The sequence below is a fragment of the Mytilus edulis genome, chromosome 9, assembly GCF_963676685.1.
Source record: "Mytilus edulis chromosome 9, xbMytEdul2.2, whole genome shotgun sequence".
NCBI lineage: Eukaryota > Metazoa > Mollusca > Bivalvia > Mytilida > Mytilidae > Mytilus > Mytilus edulis.
Genome location: NC_092352.1, coordinates 11,198,311 through 11,218,391, shown reverse-complemented (window position 1 = coordinate 11,218,391; position 20,081 = coordinate 11,198,311). Strand labels below are relative to the sequence as shown.

The window sequence follows — 20,081 nt, the reverse complement described above, 5'->3', positions numbered from 1 at the left end:
ATACGAGAGAAATCAAAATTTTCATGTACAATGCTTGTCGAAATGATCTCTGTTAGTCTTTAAAATTCATATCAAGCTTTACATTGCCAAGATTCTAAGAAAAGACAAATATAGTAAATAAACGTCAAAAGAATCGATCGTAAACAAGAATGTGTCCCTAGTACACGGAGGCCCCATTCACACTATCCTTTTCTATGTTCAGTGGACCGTGAAAATTGGGTAAAAACTCTAATTTGTCATCAAAATTAGAAAGATCATATAGGGAACATATCTACTAAGTATTAGGTTGATTGGACTTCAACTTCATCAAAAACTACCTCGACCAAAAACTAAAACCTGAAGCGGGACAGACGAACGAACAAACACACAAACCTGATAACATAATGCCCATAAATGTGGTATAAAAATGTGGCATAAAAAATCCATAATATGTGTTTCTTTCAAGGATGTCCTTAATATGGTAGCTGCTAGAACCAAGTTGCTTTGATGCTTACTCTTAAAGACCTAAGAATTCTTATTGTTTGAGCAGTAAAATATCTTTATCACAGATGACCATGAATATTTTCTATTTGTCATAACCATAATTTGCCTCATTAATGATTTATCACCAGGTTTTCAATTGTCATTACCTATGTAACTGTGTACTAGTCATTATAGTAAAGCAATAACTGCTTATGCTTCCAGAAAAAAATATTAACCAAAAATTTCTGAAATTCTATTTTTAAGACTAATGAAATATACCAATACATTACTTAAGACAAGCAGAGATCAGCAATATATTTCTTCCCTCAGGGCTAGGGTTTAGAAAAAGTTTACCAGGAGGGGAATTGGCATTAGACATTTTCTACTAGAAGATAAAAAAAAGTTGAAAATACCTGTTTCAGGAGTAGTTGTATCAACAATTATGCTTTGTGTGTTGATAATACTCTCATATCCTAAAACATTGACCAGTCTCAAGTTGAAGTAGTATAATTTATTATGTTGGAGTTGTAGGTTTTCATATACAAACTGCTTGGACTTGCCAATACCAAGTCTCTCATAATGTTCGAACACTCCAGACTTGGACCTTGAATAGTGATGACCCTCAATGGCTTCCATAAGTTCACATACTCCTTTATCGAAGTCATAATTAAAACTCATACACTTAGTTTGAGGTAAATCTGCACAGGCCCTTGCACAATCTCCGGGACTACTTTTAATATTATCTGGTGCTGATTTTGGTCCAACCAACCTTCCAGACATTGATCCAGTAAACATCTGCTCTAAAACCTTTTTATTGAAAGGATCTTCTCCTGACAAAGAAAGTAAAGAAACTAAATTACAACTTTTCTAATTTCAATGTATTTTTGACACTTTTACACACTGACCAATTTAGCCATCAATTTGGTTATACAGTATAAATGAAAGGCAATATATGGTAAAGGTCAAGGACATCTACCAAACTACACTGAAACTTAGAAAAAGAAACCATAAAAAAATAATAATTTAAAGTCTTGAACAATAGATAAGTATGACACATTTTTTCTAAATTGAGTTGCAGAAGATTTCAAGATTGTTCCATTTAATTCCCATTAATTCAGTAATTTTCAGATAAATCGTTGGGAATTCAGGAATTTCTGGAAGCTTGCCATATTGTGCATAACACACTGATTTGTTATTGAAGACTTAACCCTACAACTCCTTTTATTCATGTAAGTTTACCTAAATTGTCATTTATCTGATTATGATCTAGGTTAACATCATTCCAGGGAACCATCTGATCTCCATAGATTCCTTTGCCATATCCTGCTCCAACTTGTACCGTCTCAAGTTCTGAGTCCTCATACACTGTCACATAGGCCCTCAGTACCTCAGGGTTACTTGTAGACAGAAACTCCTCCTGAAATCTTCCACCAGGTACAGTAACATCATAAGTTGGTAGACTACAAAATGCTTCTGACCTTTGACCTGAGTTGTTTTCTGCTATCAAGGTAAAGTAGATTGGAACTCCTGTACCTTCACTTTTCAATGGCTAAAAAATCAATGTATTCTTGAGAATATCAACAACAATCCTTTGCAAGCAAATATGATTTATCTTAGTATTTTATAAGAAATTGGGCATACAATACATAACAAAAATAGGTACTAGCTAAAGACCACTCTCTAATCTGTAGATTTTCATCAATTTAATATAAAGATAAAGAACCCATACAATAACAATCACTTGCCTCTCTAATAATTGTTGATGGTCCTCCAAGTTCATATTCATAGAGTACATTAAAACCACCAGGAACAGTCCCTATATTTAAATACAATCTGACTAAACTTTTGTCATCCTCAGCTCTGATGGATATCTCATATTCAGGGTCTGTATAATCTAGATATGGAGTTTGTCTTACATAGCATGAAGCTGTTGATCTCTTGGCCTACAAGAGATATTTATTTTATCTATACTTATATTCTTATAATGGAACATGTTTTGTAATAGCATCATATATGTTATAGTTGTAATAGCATCATATTCATTTGTAAGTTTTATTTACTTTCTTTAAGAATCATTTAGTACAGTTTAATTTCATTATTATAAGGCAGGTGCTACCCTATGAGCTCTCATGGGTGCATGTTTGTTTTATTTATCATTATACTTTTAGGCAATTAGATATATGAATTATGCACCTACTATGTTAATTTGCAGGAAATTGTATGCTTCTTTAGGATGTTTACTGAAAAATCCCTAAAAGGAACAAAAAACTGGAAAAAGTTAACACTAGCATGCATATATTTTTTTAGTTTGATATAATTTTGAAGGATTTGTGGGGATTAAAAAGAAAATTCAGTTCAATGGATCCCTTAACAAAAAATAAAAAAAATCTTCTCCTGAACGATTATATTTTTCATAATTATTAATCAAGTACATCACAAATGTAAATGAATTTGTACCTTTTTATGTTCTTCAACAGGTGCTGTTATTTCAGCAAGCTCTGGTGGGGAAAGATCTTCCTCCTTTTTAGTGTTGTCAATAATTTTTTTGTTAATGCTTGGAGCTCTATATCTCCATATTGTTCTCTTGAAAAGAGTTATTGTAAATTTAATTCCCCAAAAGATTCTTATTTCCAATGTTACTCTTGCACTCAGTCTCATCTCTAAAGGTATAAGTTGCAGATACATAGACAGTCTGTAAATATCAAATATAGATAAACCATTACATATAGTCCCTATCCTTTATCTCAAACTATACAGATACTGTGTCCACACTGTGCATAAAAAGTTCTGACAACATTCTGTTTTTCTTTCTTTGATGGCAATTATAATATTAGCCAATGTAATTTCTGCCTCCAAATTGAATTGTTATGACAAAATCAGAGAATCCCGAAAGGTCTTTTTAAATGAACAGAATGTTGTCAGATACTTGTAAGCAAAGTGTGGATACATGATCTGTATAAACATATATGATAAATGTTCTAAATGAATTCAAGTTTTCTGACCTAATAAGTGTTATTTCTGGTAAATCAAACATGAAGCTATACTCAAATAATTAACTGAAATAAACCATATCTTTCTTATTTATGGAATATTATACAAGTAGATAAACAGTGTTGAAAAATAATCGTTCTTACACTTACCCTACATCAATTGGGAATTTAAAAAAGGCTATTTCTGCAGTAGAAGGGAATCTTGTATTCATTATATAGCCATCCAGTTGTAATCTACCACATAATATCCAGAAACATATGCTTATAGAACCATAAGCTTTTGCTCCACCAAAAGGAATGATAGAAGCAAATCCTTTCATCCCCAAAATCTTAATTCCCACTTCAAATCCCATGCCAAAATATGCAGTAGCTCCAAACTCTAAAAACAGACAATCAAATAACATTTAAATATTGTTTGGAATCAAACCTTTTCCCAAATTATGAGTCTATTCATAGTCCCTGAAGGAAGGTAACCAACATAATTATTTAACTTTGGATGTGTTAAGCCCTTTTCAACTGAATTTTATAGTTTATTCTTATGTTGTACAGTTACACCATTGTCCCAAGTTATGGGAGGGTTGGACACTCACAAATATGTTAAATTAAGTTCATTATGTACCTCTACCTGGTCAGGAGCCTGTAGTTCAATTGTTGTCATTGGTTAAAGTCTGTCATATTTGTTTTTTGTAAGTTGTTTCGTTATAAATTACGCCATTAGTTTTTCTCAGTTGAAATGTTTCAAATTTTTTTATGTCAGGGCTTTTTGTAGCTGACTGTACGATATGAGTTTATCTCATTGTTAAAGGCAGATCGGCTGCCTATAATTGCTTACATCCACTTCATTATAACTTTGTTGTATAGTAGTTTAATTGGTTATCATTATGCATCTCCTTATTTTTATAATTAGCGATTTTTGTATTTATTGAAAATAAAACATCTTACAAATCTGCTTTATATGTTAGGAACTACTTACCAAATCTGAGTTTAAGTGGACCAATAGGTATAGTTTTATAAAGAGGTGGGATTAATCTGATATTCTGGCGAGGAAAACTAAAATCTCCCTTCACTTCAACATCAAACTGATCCAAAATGCTCGATGGATCTTCAAGCAGTTTATCAATAAATTCTGTAAGCTGCAATGAATAAAATAAAATGTTGGTGCCTATCAACAAATGAAAGCAATTACAAAGATGCTTTGAATTTTAATTAGATCATAAGGAAGGTAATAAATTTTATAGTCACACCTACAATTCCATTATATATACTCTTTACTTTTACAAATGTATATACAACATAAAAAGTTCAACTAGAGAGTTCAACGAGAGAATCAGAAACTACTTTATTCTTTAAGCACATAAGTCCACATCCCGTTCTTTCATGACATGAATTCATTTTGCTTGATTTTTTTTTGTGCAACATTATTTTTTTTACTTTTTTTTCTTTTGCACATGATTTCTATCTTAGCTTTACTTACAACTTATGATTTTTAATTCCTTACCTTGACATTTTCAAAATTTTATAAATATAAATTATATGCATATTTTGTTTTTCTTTTCAGATATATACTTACCAAAGCTTTTGCTAAATCTTTAAGCTGACCAAATAGCTTGACAATAATAACAGGGTCCAAATTTCTCAAATCCAACATGTCTTTTATTTCACCTATTGTCATTTTGGCCAGTTTCTCTCCTAACATGTCTACTCCCACATTTGACAGGCCTTCTCCTACTACATATGCTTGATCTTTGCGTCCTGCAATATCTTTTGCCGCTGACATCATTTCTTTTATGGCTTTTGCTACAATGGAAAGTAGCATAATAGAAAAACTCACCTTATCATAATCTAAACCCATCAAAGCCTAAAAATAAAGCTGGTTACAAAAAGATAGGCTACAACTGTCTGATAAGCATTTCTGTCTTGTATTATATGACATTTATTACAGATGGGAAAACAAATTACTTACCAAATACTGTTTATCTATCTTGCCTAGTGTGCAAGAGTGAGATTTAATATGAAAAATTTACCCGACTATTGGAGCACCTAAAATAAGGTCGTGGTGTGGCAAATTTCTTCATGTGTATTATATATAAACAATTCAAAACAAATTTCTGTTACATGTAAGAGAAAGTGAGGTTAAGATATTTAAGTTATTTGCTTGACACTATTTATCTTTATATCAGAAAAATAATAACCCAGTATCAACCCCTGCAATATGTTGTTGAAAACAAAATAAGAATTATTTCCAAAGATAACACCTTAATATAAATGATAAAAGAACCAAACATCATCCTGTAACAAAAATGTTTATTTCATATTTCTCCTTTTGACAATTGGCCACTTTAAATGGTAAATTCAATTTCAACTACAGAAAAAAGAATTTTGTAGCTATTTAGAGTTTTTGATGGTTAATTTAAAGGGGATTCAGATTTTCCTTGCTTGATTTGCATTATGATTCCAATCTGATAAGTCAATTGTTCATATCAGTTTTTCAACATAAAAGGTGTAGGATTCAAATTCTTTTGATAGTTCCATAGATTAATTCTCTTTTCATTTACATTTTTCTTTTTTTTGTGTAATAACTGTACAAACCTCCAGTTGCACCAACCACATAATCTACATTCCACAGAGAACCAATTGTAGTGGGGTTTTCAAATCCCAAAGCTTTCAATGTGGACATTGGACCTGTTATACTCTCATCATCCTTTAACTGACTGGGTTTTAGATTACCTGCTCTCAGCTGATCCTGACAATTAAAATACATCAATGAAACAGTAATTTTAGGTAGTTGATAGCCTGATATCACATTTTGAATTTTCCTCTAATTTTAGCATACACTAGGAGGTTTATAACAGATATATGTGTCCTGTAAATTATTTCATTTACACAGTTATAAGTACCACAGAAAGAAAGCCACAAATCTATGCTCAGAATGTCCACTTATTTCATTTAAAATTTTTTTTTTAAGTACATTAAATATCAAGTTACTTCATAATCTTTTGCCTGCTGTAAGAAGTCTTTGACTTTTGGTGAAGCTGCCATATCATCATACAATTTTTTCAGCCCTCCTTTTAAGTTTGATGGATCGAACCTGTAAAAATATCACATTTCAATAATAAAACTGCATCAGTTTGAATTATTTTAACAACTTTCAAGCTTATGTTTCAACAACATATTGTTCAATTTTTTTAGTTTATGTAATAAGTCACATAATGAATTCTAAAGAATGAAAGACGAATTTAGAATACATGTACTGAAAAATGAACGACAAAATTTTAAGAACATCTGAAAGGTGTTAATTGATTGATTTATAAATTCAACCGATGTGTGCAAATTTTTTTTTTTAATCTGAAATAATTTGAGGCCTATTATATCTTTGGAATTATAATCCTGTAATTCATTCAATGCAAAGAAAGCTTTTCGTCATAAAGTCTAACACTGTGTTAAGGTTTTATAAAGATTTGATTAAGCATACATATGTTTTCATGAAATGTGTGGGCAGATGGACAGACTGACAACATTTTGCCACATTATATACATCTTCAACAAGCATCTTACTAGAATGAAGAAATATTGACAATTGTCTGATGGACTAATACTTATGTTTGAACTTACCCAAAAGATGCATCTCTTTTTCTTCTTTTCCTTCTTACAGAACATTCAGGTTTTTTCAATGTAACATCTTCTGCCAATATCAGGGTCTTACAACTATCATCCCTAAGGTAACATATTTTTAAAGATAATGTAACTTTATACAATGTAGAGGAACTTTCTACTACAGCCATTCTCATGTCAAATACACCATTGACCTTTTCTGAAATTGTTGATTCTGTGAAAAGAAAAAAATGCTTAAAAAGTATTCAATGAGAAAGGAATCTAATAGTACAAGTTAAAAAAATATATCTAATGATGATATTTTAATTAAGCTAATAAAACAATAACTGTCTTAAATATTCCGGCTTTAAAGTATATGATTCTGGTTCAGGAATGTACAAGGCTAGTGCAATTAGTCTTGGCAATAGACATAGTTCTTAGTAATAAACTTATAATAGCTTACATCCATGTCATTGGGTCTCTGATAGGTAGTTGTCTCACTTGCAACCAAAGCGCTTCTCCTTATTTCATATTATTGATGCATTTTCGATTGTATCTTTGATGTAAGAAACAAACTGGCTTTTGACATGTTTAAAAAGTAAACTACAGTAAAAACAATTTTGTACTCACCTGTCAGTGAATCTAGTCCAGTTTTGGTCCATGATTGTCTCTCAATACTGGTCACCATCTCATCACATTGAGTAAGTTGGTATGTAGTATATACATTTCTGGTTCCAGTCATAAAGTTAATCTTTGTACAACATTCTACACTGTGACAATCACTGGACATTTTACATCCTGGTAATGATGACATTGGAGCTGGTACATCTGTACAACCTGCAAGTAATTAAGCTTAAAGTGAATTAAACTAATCATGTGCTAATTTAGACAACATTTTAAATTTTATTTCAAAATGATGTCACTTTTCTTCCTCTTAAACATCCTCGTGTTTCTGGTAAAAAGCAGTAAAAAGAACATTCTAATGCAATTATTTTGTATCAATGGTTCTGATTGGATGACAGTTAGCGTAAAATTCTCTATCTCCTTGTCTGTAACTAAGGAAGCCTACATTTGAATTGCTGAATGTATTGACATGTAATTTCTACAATAATAAGCCAAAAAACTCACATGTTGCACCTAAAATTCTTCTTTTTATCTAAAATATATAACATTCTAAAGCGGCACAGAAGCCAGGAAACGCCCTGTGTTAATGTTTGACGCCGGAAGCATACCTATGACGTCACCAAAGAAGATAACATCTTTTTGCAGAATTTTCTTTAAAGAAGATTTTACGCTGAAATAATGATTGAAATTTAATTATGAACTTGTTTTGCATTAGAATAGAGATAACTGTATTGTATTTGAAGCTTTGCGGACGTCCATCAGTAGTTTTACTGTTGCAAATACCCGTTTACCTGTCTCTGCTACGCTTCGCCAGGTAAACTAAATTTGCAACAGTAAAACTACCGCTGGACGTCCTTAAAGCTTCAAATACAATACAGTTATCTCTTAATTTTAATAACTAATAGAAGATTCTGTCCATAGAACACATATGTCCTAGATAGACAAACAGACAGGTATAAAGATGTACATTTGCCTTTCCACAGCTTGAAACAGTAATCACAAATTGTGAATAAACAATGTTTGCCTTTTATTCATTAATTTAAAAATATAAAGTTATCAAAAATATTTCAGACTACCAACCATTTGAAAAGTTTCCATTGTAAACTGTGCATTGTGATGGTTTCCAAAACTCAAAAGCTAAACCTAAAATGGAAATATATATCAATATAAAATTTTAACAATTGATTCTTTATGACCTACTTAATATTCTGCAAAACTGCCAATGTTAATTCTCAACAAATTAACAATATCCACTGCCTAAAAATTGTCATTCCGTTACTTTAATGAACACAATAAGGAGCAACTACACGAGCTATATTTTTAATTTGTTAAACATAACCCTTTTCTTGCTTTTGTGCATAAAATATTTGTCATTGGATATTATGTAAACAACAGTCAACCAATAAAATGTCACTACCTTAACCTCAAACCATTATAATTCTCCAGATAATGACAATAATATTAATATTACCTCCAAATGGAACATCAGTACTATTGCAATCAGAGTACAAGAAGTCAGCATTGTTCAGAACTGTATATTCTTGAAGGCAAACATCTGTAGCTTCAAAACATATTTTAATACTGGCATCCACCAAGAACTTTTTCTCTGAAGGAATGTTGTATAGAGTAAACCTATAAGCAATTCAATATATATTAAAATATTATATAAGAAAAAACTGGATTTGCCGAATTTTACAACCTTCAGTAAAATAAAACAAAAATATGAATCAACTACAAATTAAAATTTAAATTAGTTATCTCCCCTTGAAATTGTTGGACCACACTTGTATTCCTTAATTCACAACACCAGGCAGTGTTCTATATCAGTATCTGTCTAATCATTTACATTAGGTTGCACTGAAGAGGTAAATTCCAATATAGCCTCCCCCAACCCTCGCTTGAAAAAAACCCCAACCTATCACATGTAAGTGAATGGATGTTAATCTTATCAACCAAGAAACAAGAAGCCCTCAAAATTACAACAAAAATATGTTAATTGTAATAACAGTTGAAATAATCAAAATAAAATAACCTACATTTTGTCATTAGAAACAATCTTCTCATTATTGCTTGCAAACGATTTGGAATATTTAATATTCTGTCTTTTTTTCCCAAAACCTACCTAAACCTGAAAACCCCATGCAATCTTACATCTTCAGTTCTTCCTGAAAAAAATTAAAAATGAACCATTACTTAATGTGCAAAAACATGTCAGGCAATCACTAGAGAAATAAGAAAAATCCTGCAACATATCATTTTGATAAAGCCTGAAACTATACAGACGATAAAAATTATCATAGCTTCATGTACTTCAAAAAATCATCATTCAAAGTTAAAGGATAGTACTTAAGGATCTAACCAAGTTAATAAAAAGAAAAACATATAAGTGTAAGTTCTTTCAATAAAATCAGCGGTGGATTGAGCCACTTTTAAAATGGGGGTTCCAACCCAGGATAAAAAGAGGGGGGGGGGGGGGTTGGTTACCCCCCCCCCCCCTGAAAATCCATACCAAAAAAGTATACATCAATATAGCATCTACATGAACTAACAGCTTTCTCATCTTTTAAATCTAAAACAAAACTCTTTTAAATTTTTGATAATGCACAGAGAAAACTAGCTAGCAAGAGTGCCATCCAATGAAATAGTGATATTTCACAAAGCTGAAATCACAGGAGAATAAAAGATAACCATAACCAAATTGGTACAAACATATGAAAATTATCGCACATAAACTTGGGTATGAATTTGTCTTGTGATGTCTTGTCCCTACTACTTTTAAATAACTAACTAATACATATACTTGATGGTTGAAGGTTAGCTCCTTTTAAATCATTTATACCCCTGCATTTGTTAGCACCTGTCCTAAGTTCAGTGGTTGTAGTTTGTTGATGTGGTTCATTAGTGCTTCTCAATTCTCGTTTTATAGATTAGACCATTGGCCTTCCTGTTTGAATGGTTTACACTAGCCATTTTTAGGGCCCTTTATACCTTGCTGTTCGTTGTGAGCCAAGGCTATGTGTTAAAGGCTGTACAATATTTAACTTTGAGACTTGGATGGAGAGTTGTCTCATTGGCACTAATGTTAACTATTGCTAATAAATATTCATTTGTACTTACCCCATTGGTAGTTCAACAGATTAATTTCATGGCTTAGATTTTCTATCCTAACAAAGAGTTTATAAGTACAGGTATCCAGAGTAAGAATGGTCTGTAGAGATCGCTTTAGAATGTCAACCTCCACACAACAAGATACTTCAGACTGAGATAGTGATATATAACATGTTATCTCTTCTGGTAAGGACGGCAGTGTCACGTTGCTGGAAGTCTCTGGAAAACAAATATTTTAAAATCAGCACATTTAAGCAACCAACAAAAAGGTTTGCACTGATCATTTTGGGGTCCTTTGTAGCTTGCTGTTTAGTATGAGTCAGGGCTCCATGTAGAAGGCCGTACTTTGAACTATGGTTGTTTACTTTTACAAATTGTGACGTGAATGGGGAGTTGTATCATTGGCACATAAACCACATCTTCACATGTTCCTATTTCTATGTGGGTTTAATTTTCAAAATCCAAACATTGCATGCAAGAAACAAACAAACAACTATGATTGTATCATATTATGATTTGCAGAAAACATTGTACAGTCTTTATGATCAACCAAATGTCCAATGTCCTAGGCCAATAACATATTTGGACCTGAGCATGAAAAACCATATATTTTAAAAGAAATTTTAATGACCGACTTATTTGCTACTGGTAAGTGAGTTTTTTGTATTGAAGTTGGACTAAAATAGTGTTCAAATTTTACTTTCTGCTATATGTTTTATTTCTACAACTACTTGAGGTTTCATTTCGACAGAAATTTGGATGATCAATTCATATATGAACTACCTGTACTTTTACCACACTGATGTTTTGAAATTTTACCAAATGAAAATAACTTCATTCAAGACAAATTACTAATTTGAACACACTTACCATTATCCTGCTCATTGTCTCTGCCCATATAATGTGTGGATATCAAGTTACATTTGTCTGAGAAATCCATGTAATCTGATAAACCTAACTCCATTATCAGGTCATCTGTTACAACATCTGAGAGACTAGAGTTCAAATCTAATCCTCTGTTCCCTAACCAGGTGTTCAGAGAAAACTCTGTAAATTAAACAGAATAATAAAAAATTAAACCGTATACATTTCATATTCTAGAGATAGCCAATATCTTGATTTGCAAATAATTTTTTTTTTACATCAGTCTCATAACTCAGAAAGTGATCTGTATGTTTGTTTTATTTTTGATTTTCAGCAGTATCCATGTAGTCACACTTTCAAAGGGATATTTCCATGTCTTGAATTGGTCATTAGTTCTGATATTTCATTGGACATTTAAATTCATGTATAAATTCATCCAGAGAAACCATGAAAATTGGTACCTCATGAATAAAAGTACTTTCACCTTTATATACGTTGCCTTCAAGCTTAGCACTCTCCTTTTATGGATTGTAAATTCATGAAAACTAACCTGTAATTTCCTTGAACGGGGATAACAAAGAAAACAGGAAAACAAAAGATTTCAAATAGTCACAATTAAAGACCAACCTGAATCAAGGAAACCTGCAGCCAGATCACAATTGCTTTCATTCATCAGTGTATCTGTCCATAGCTGTATATTATAATCACATAGCTGTGCATCTGAATAGCAAACAGACATATTCAGATCTACTTGATACTGGTTACCAATATCAACTATTTTATATCTGAAAAAGAATGACAATTTTTTTGAAATATTTTCTTGTTTCATATTTCCTTTTACACATTACAGTAAAGATTTGGGGATGATCATCAATTTTCTAATTTAGCATTTAAAGCAAAACTAAAATTTTCTTGCATTGAAATTCTATACAAGTTTCTCCTGAGCATTCCACAAGGTTGTGTCTTTTTTTTTGTGTTCTAAATTTGTTGTCAAAATCAACAGAATAAATCATTGAAAGAATATTTTGCTAATAGCTATTCCCCTCTATTACATAATTTGAGTTCACATCATTCATCTTTTTACACATAAGTATGGGTGCATCTTTGCTTTGAAAGAAACAAAATTTTGAATTGATGGTATATTACTTATTTCAATTAGTTGATGAGAACATATATTGATGAGGACACAATTTCACCTCTATGCACTTACATGATCTTCACAACACCAAACAGAGAAAATGTGTGATCTTTATCTACAAACAGAAAATGGTAATTTTTAAATTTATAGGGTTAAATATACTTACCATGAAAATACATTTATATTATATAGAATATGTTTGCTTTCACAACATGTTCTCATCGCAATTAACTAGGTGATTAAAAATTACATCCATGAGATGTACTCACCTACGTCATAGTTCACCTGTGTAACATACACTAGCTTTAGTTTTAATTTGTCGTTTAATTGAATAATTTCAATTAAGTGAACAAAAAACTGAATTTATTCCAGGGGTGGTGGTGGATTGTGGTAAGTATATTTAACCCTATAAATTCATATAAAATCTCTTCTTGAGATTTCAAAAATTACCATTTTATATGAATTTGGTTAAATATACTTACCATGAAAATACATTTATATTATATAGAATATTTACTGATTAACAAGCAGTATTTCATTTGGTGGAGGATAAATTCTCTCACACACATACAATTTCAACATATAAAAAATTATGTGAAATTTTTTAAAAAGTAACTCCATTAAATTTTGTAAATACGGATATTAGTAAAAACCGAAATTACTGAATTTATTATACAATGAAGCTATGCTGCATAACTATATGTATCAATGGCAAACTTTGCAGATTGTATAAATACAAGTATGCAAAATTAATAGACTTGATGTAGAGTTGTCTCAATGGCACTCACATGTATATATACCCCATCTTTCTATATCTGATGAATAAATAATCTGCAGGTCAGTATAGAAATAATTATATTAAAGCTCCTTCATTATGAGCTAAATGTGTTGTAATATTTATGCAACAGTAAATAAGCATTTATTTCTGAATAGGTTGTTCTTGTTGCTTGTACAAATCGACAAGAACTAATCCAACCTTAATTTCATTACTTTCCACTTTGAAACTTAAGTTTATTTGGAAACATTATTACCTTTCTTTAACTTTCCATTGTTTTCTCTATGTTAATATAATAACAGAATATATGATTGCTGTCATCTTTTGATAACCTGATCAATATCACATCTTTGGAAATAAATTCTTTTCTACTTAATTAAAGAATTATAATCAATTAAAATATACTTTGTAAATAGGTGTCCTTAATACAATCAAAGTTTATTAAAGACTCAAACCAAAGTTGTTTCATGATTATGCTAAATCTGGATTAATCTTTAAACTTTTTTAAAGTTATAGTCCCTGAGAATTTGCTTCTCTGCTAGATATACTACTTTTAATATTTTATAGATTTAGAATAAAATATTTTCATCAACAGAAGTCTTGTACTATTGTATAATGACAATTCTCTAAACTGACTAAATTTAAAAAATCTGATAAAATTTCTATGAGTGGTAGAACCTTTGAATACAATGTCTACCATTTCAACCATGACCAATATTTTTGTTTTGTATTGGACTACTTAAGTGTAAAAATACAGAAATGGACAAATCAGTGGAAAAGTTTCAGTATACATGTTTCCATTGATATACTGCTTCCACAGAACATTTGGATGTTGAGCTGAATTAAAGCCATGATTGTTGTCCTTATAAGTCCAAAAAGAATGCTAACAGATGATTTTCTCCAGCTATGAAAAATCTGTCTAAAATAAAATGTTTTGATATTTCTAATTAACATTCACAACGGTTAACTTTCTAGAATATCTTGCCATGTACAGTTCCAAATTTAAAGAAACAAAAATTTGACATAATGAACAACTCTTGTATGTTGCTCTTGATAATTGTTTATATTAATTTCAGAAATTATTTCGCTATCAGAAATACTAAAATGCAACTTGTCAAATATAGTTCAATAGTTGTATTTAAAGAAAAACACTTGTTTGGCAATATGGAAAACACTTGTACTAACTTGCAGTATCCTTAAGTGTTCTTAGTTATTTCAGAAATGGTTTCACTATCAAAAATGCTCATTTTATTTCTGTCTTGGTTCACCTCATCTGAATCCTATACATTCTGATATGATTCAATATATATCAACCAAACAGCTTTTGGTAGTATTTTGTGACTTCAACCCAGTCATGTGGTTAACTTAGTCACTCAGAAGAATTTTGCATTTGTCCCCAGATTTGGCAAAAACAAAATTAATGTGATTTAAATAATCACATCTTTCAAAACAAAATTGAATCAAAATTCAAAGTAATTGTTTAAAATAAACACATTTCAATTTTGTGTAGCATATTCTTGCATAAGATACTAACTCTATGCTATATATTTATATTATTCTGGCTGGTAATATGGAAATTGAAAAGTGAATAATTACCATCAATTCCGAGGTTAAAATCACATGCATTCGGAAAACCTTCCTGCATATAGATAATACACAACTTGACTTTGACCAGACTAGATTTTTGTAACTTTATGCTTATATAATGAGCAAAAATAAAAAATAAACAGTGACATTTTAATATTTAGGTATAATATTAAGAAAATGTCTCGCATTTGATTTGATATAATCATGGAATTATCATACTATAATTTACTTCCATGTACTATTCTTAGACTATTGAAAGCTATTTGCTAACTATTAATCAGTCTTTTAAATAAATTGCTTTTCCTACATTTTGCTGTTAGATTAACTGCTTCTACACTGGTGCTAAAATTTGAGAACCAATTGAAAAGTATATATATTACAGTATATGTTTATATTGGTACATCATGTGTTACTCCAAAAAAAAAACTCTTCTTTTTTTTTCTGCATCTCGTAAAGACTGACTAAATAAAAGGTTTATATAAAGAGCTGTATAATAGATAGTTTCAAATCTTGAGAACTACTTCAATTTCCTAGACCATGTCTAGCATTTTAAATAAATCCTGCATCCACAATGCTTTAAATCTTATTTATTTATTTACCAATATTTTACTAATTTTTTTACAAGATCTAAATTAATGATAATCTTGTTTCTATAAATCAGCATATTTGAGTCCTCTATACTTCAGAATTCTGAATCAATATTTAACTCTAGGAAAAACAATGTGTAGCCATTGCATAAACTGTTGGGTTCTACCAATCTCACATTAAGAATAAAACAGACCCAATGAATGAATCCTTATAGCAGAAAACTTGCCCATCTGTTGGCATTGCTTAGAAAACTTAAGATGTAAATTAAGGCATAATTTTCTATCTTAAAAAGAACATCCAAACTCCTTTTGCTTTCATGATTGGAAGATATATGTATAATTTGACAGTGATTCCCATATAGTGAGGGTAAGATAGTCTCTTAAGTCTTACGTTATCACCTCTTTTTTGTGTACTCAAAACAAAACAGAATTAGTACATATTATATTTAATAAATGCATTGGCAATGTACACTCTGAATTATGTAATCAATATATAAGCCATTACCTTGAATGAGTCTTTGTGAAATGCATCATCCTTCATTCATTTCTTTATTTCCTCTATCAAGAGATTCAATGAACAACATATATGTTAACAAATCAAATTACAAAAGTTTACAAAACAGGCAACACAATACAATATTACAATATTACAATATTTACAATAACTATAGCATATTACCAAAAGAACGTTTTAAGAAAATTGCTCTCACTAACGACAGTTCATGTACTTAGCACGCTACTGTATCATCCTTCTCGTTACTCTGCTATACTCAGCAACACAGAGTGCAACGTGTACGTGGCACAAACTTAGAAAACTGTCAGTGTCGATATTTACTGTTGTTATGTGCTTGCCCAAAAGAATGCAGTATAAATGTTCATCATCGTATGAATACAGTTCGACAAATAATTGCAATGGAAACCTTTCAATAATGAAATCCCACCATGCGTCTCTGATTGATTGAGTACCACAACAACTACAACACGCATGTACGTACACATCTAGAAATGGTCTGTCGCATAGCTCGCAAATGCTTCCCGTGTTATTAGGGATGTCAGTTAGTAATTTTGTTATGAAGTATGCGTTTATGATTTCTCTTGATGATCTAGCGCATTTCCAGAAGTCAGGGACTTTGACCGAGAGGTGAATATTTCTAAAACGAGAGAAGTTATTGTCACTCTGTATTCGACGAGTCCATTCATCACTTTGTACTTTATCTACAGTATTATTTACTATGATTTTCCAAGATTGTTTTGTAGGGAAAATTCCATCTCTCATAAAGATAATCACATATTCATGAAGATAATATTTATATAAGATATCCATAATTTCTTGAATGAACCCATAATGTTTACGTTCGGTGTCAATAAAATAAGAGTACAGGCGCACAAGGAATAGTTTTTTCGTCAGGAATTTACCATTAAGGCTACAAAGTTTTTGTAAGAAATATAACTTCTTTATCTCTATAGTTGAAGTAATGGGATGCAATCCAAGTATACTTTGACACATATCCGACCTAGTTGAAGTTCTTAAGTCTAAAATACGCTTGACTATAAAGTGCTGAAAACAATTCAACGTTGCTATATCGTTTGACTTTAAATTAGTCCACATTTCACAACCATACAGTACAGTAGGTAACACAATAGATTTATACAGTTTAAGTAGAACGCATGGATTTGCTGACTTGAGACATACACCATTAAGCGCGAAAAATGAGTTTTTGCCTCTTCTACATGCGTTAGAGGTCCTTTCTGCCGATCTAAATTTATAGTTTAGTTCAATACCCAAATGAGTATAATCCTCTGCTAACGGGAGAACACTGTTTGCAATATGCCAATCGTATTGTAACCGAACTTCTCGTGGATTTAGGGAGAATTGCATTACACAAGATTTCTTCGCATTGAAGCAAAATCGCCATCTATTAGCATAGTCAGCACATGTATCTAACATTCGCTGTAAACCTGACGGGGTTGTGCCAATACATGAAATGTCGTCAGCGAGAGCAGGAGAGCAACTGGCTATATGATATACACCTGTTTTCTGGTTACATTTTTCAAGTTCAACCAACATTTCGTTTATAAATATCAAATACAATAAACCAGACAATACCCCTCCCTGCCTTACACCTTGTAATACAGGAAAAAAAATCAGAGTGACATTGGTTAACAACTACAGAACTCATGGTACCAATATGACAGTCATTTATAACTGACCACATTTTACCTGTTACCCCTATATTATACAATTTATACATTAACCCAATTCTCCATACAGTATCAAAAGCTTTTTTACTATCTAAAAATGCAACAAATATTTTACTGAATAATTCAAGGTTATGATAAATAGTCTCATGTAGGTTAAATGATGCTGTTAAGCAACTAAGGTACTTTTGAAATCCTTGCTGTTGGAGATTCGGAATGTTTTTATCAAATAGCACAACATTTATTAACCGAGCTTTAATAACGCTTTCAAATAATTTCAAAACACAGGACAGTAAACTAACTGGTCTGTAGTTATCCGGTGAAGTCTTGCACTTGGTTCCACCTTTGAAGATAGGAACAAGGAGGCCTAGTTTCCAGTTCTGCGGTATTCGCCCTTGTTTGACGATGATGTTGAATATAGCGGTTACACACTTCACAACAGAGATACCTCCGTGACGCAAATGTTCGTTTTGGACTCTGTCATGTCCGGCGGCTTTTCTATACTTTAACTGTCCTATTAACTCGGTAACTTCTTTTTCAGTTATCAACCCACCAGGTAAGTATTCACCTTCAACACCACATGTTTTAATAATTTCATTGTATGTACTCTCAATAGAACATTTAAAGTCATTGTCAAAATTATTCTCATCCTTTGGTTGGTATATATCATGGAAATATTCGGCGAAACAGTTTGCTACAGACTCAGGAGTATTACACACTTTATTTTCATACACAATCTCGGGATAAACTTTAGACGAACGACCTTTAAAACGTTTTATTTGTTTCCAAAACAGACGCACATCACATTCGGCAGTTTCATTGAGATCATCATAACAGCTCTGTATATACTGTTCATTAGCCACTTGTTGTACACGTCTAAACTCGGACTTGGCCCTTTTGTACATTCGATAAGAGTCAAAGTGCATGCCTCGAGGCCGACCTTCTAGTACCCAACATCTACGCTTTGATCTTTCGTTGTCATGTGCTCGTTTTACATCTGCGTTCCAGTAAGGTTTTGTATGTGGATTAAAACCGCATTTCGGGATTGCAATGCCAGCAGCAGTGTGTAAAATGTTAACGAATTCGTCATTGATGGCGTCAATATCGACATAAGAAAAAGACCTCATTTTATCAATCAACATATCAACGGGATCATTCAGCAGTTTTTTGTATTCATTTATCTGCGCATCTGAAACTTTATGCCAAGCAGGTAATTGGTCGCAAGAGTTCATTACACGATGCGGGTTTGAGTCTATCACAAACTCAGCCACAACTGGCAAATGATCGGACGTGCTACTTATCTCCCCTTCATCAAGGATTTCATAGTACCTTAGTTTTCTATACATACTTTCGTTGCATAAGATATAATCTAACATTGTTTGTTTGGTTATATACGAATAATTTGGCCCTTTTATTTGTATTTCACCCCCGGCATACAACAAATGATGCCTAGATACAAATTTTAATAACTCTTTTGATTTATAATTGTTTGACATAGGTCTGTCTTTATCTAAGCAGCTAGCATTTAAATCACCTGCAATTATACAATTACCATAAACACTATAGTATGTATATAAATTATCTAGTATATTTAATTCACTCTTATAATTTTCAATAGAGTCATCAGATGGTAAGTACGCACCAAAGATAAAAAGTGAACCATAAGACTGGTTTTTAAGTTCAATACCAGCTATTCTACTGGAGTTAATGTCACTTATTTCATTTACAGAAAACTGAAGTGAAGTTTTGTATAATATGGCAATACCACCCTTACCATGATATGCGTTATACCCTATGGGTAATGCATCAGCTTTACTTATACAGTTATACCCTCTTTCTATAGTAGATAAATAATGTAAAGACCTTTCTTTCAATTTATGTTCCGATATAACACATATATCACAATCAGTGTCCTTTAAAAATTTACTTAGACAAATAGTAGAGGACATGATACCCCTGACGTTCCAAGCTACTAACTTAATACTAGACATAAAAAACAAAATGAGTAATACATTCAGAAATAATACAACATTTGAAATAATAGTTCTATTCATTATGAAAGTTTTTAGTTTTCGCCTTGTTTTATATCGCTTGGAACCTCGGAGCTTCGTTGATACCACGCCTGGTTACTAAGCCAGCATCTACAATGCACACCA

General features: G+C 31.6%; 1 protein-coding gene across 1 annotated transcript in view; it reads right to left on the bottom strand.

The window, feature by feature from the left end:
• The window catches only part of LOC139489433 (uncharacterized), a 175,655-nt gene that overhangs the window by 101,112 nt on the left and 54,462 nt on the right, over nucleotides 1-20,081 (bottom strand). The window contains exons 46-63 of the mRNA XM_071275756.1: nucleotides 12,850-12,892; nucleotides 12,267-12,424; nucleotides 11,646-11,822; nucleotides 10,785-10,994; nucleotides 9,790-9,832; nucleotides 9,139-9,299; nucleotides 8,748-8,810; nucleotides 7,674-7,880; nucleotides 7,065-7,278; nucleotides 6,438-6,540; nucleotides 6,042-6,195; nucleotides 5,023-5,249; nucleotides 4,426-4,585; nucleotides 3,603-3,831; nucleotides 2,920-3,154; nucleotides 2,208-2,405; nucleotides 1,702-2,011; nucleotides 876-1,292 (exon numbers count right to left, since the gene is read on the bottom strand). Of these exons, the coding sequence (XP_071131857.1) occupies nucleotides 876-1,292; nucleotides 1,702-2,011; nucleotides 2,208-2,405; nucleotides 2,920-3,154; nucleotides 3,603-3,831; nucleotides 4,426-4,585; nucleotides 5,023-5,249; nucleotides 6,042-6,195; nucleotides 6,438-6,540; nucleotides 7,065-7,278; nucleotides 7,674-7,880; nucleotides 8,748-8,810; nucleotides 9,139-9,299; nucleotides 9,790-9,832; nucleotides 10,785-10,994; nucleotides 11,646-11,822; nucleotides 12,267-12,424; nucleotides 12,850-12,892 (3,309 nt within the window). The remainder of the gene's footprint in view (nucleotides 1-875; nucleotides 1,293-1,701; nucleotides 2,012-2,207; nucleotides 2,406-2,919; nucleotides 3,155-3,602; nucleotides 3,832-4,425; nucleotides 4,586-5,022; nucleotides 5,250-6,041; nucleotides 6,196-6,437; nucleotides 6,541-7,064; nucleotides 7,279-7,673; nucleotides 7,881-8,747; nucleotides 8,811-9,138; nucleotides 9,300-9,789; nucleotides 9,833-10,784; nucleotides 10,995-11,645; nucleotides 11,823-12,266; nucleotides 12,425-12,849; nucleotides 12,893-20,081) is intronic.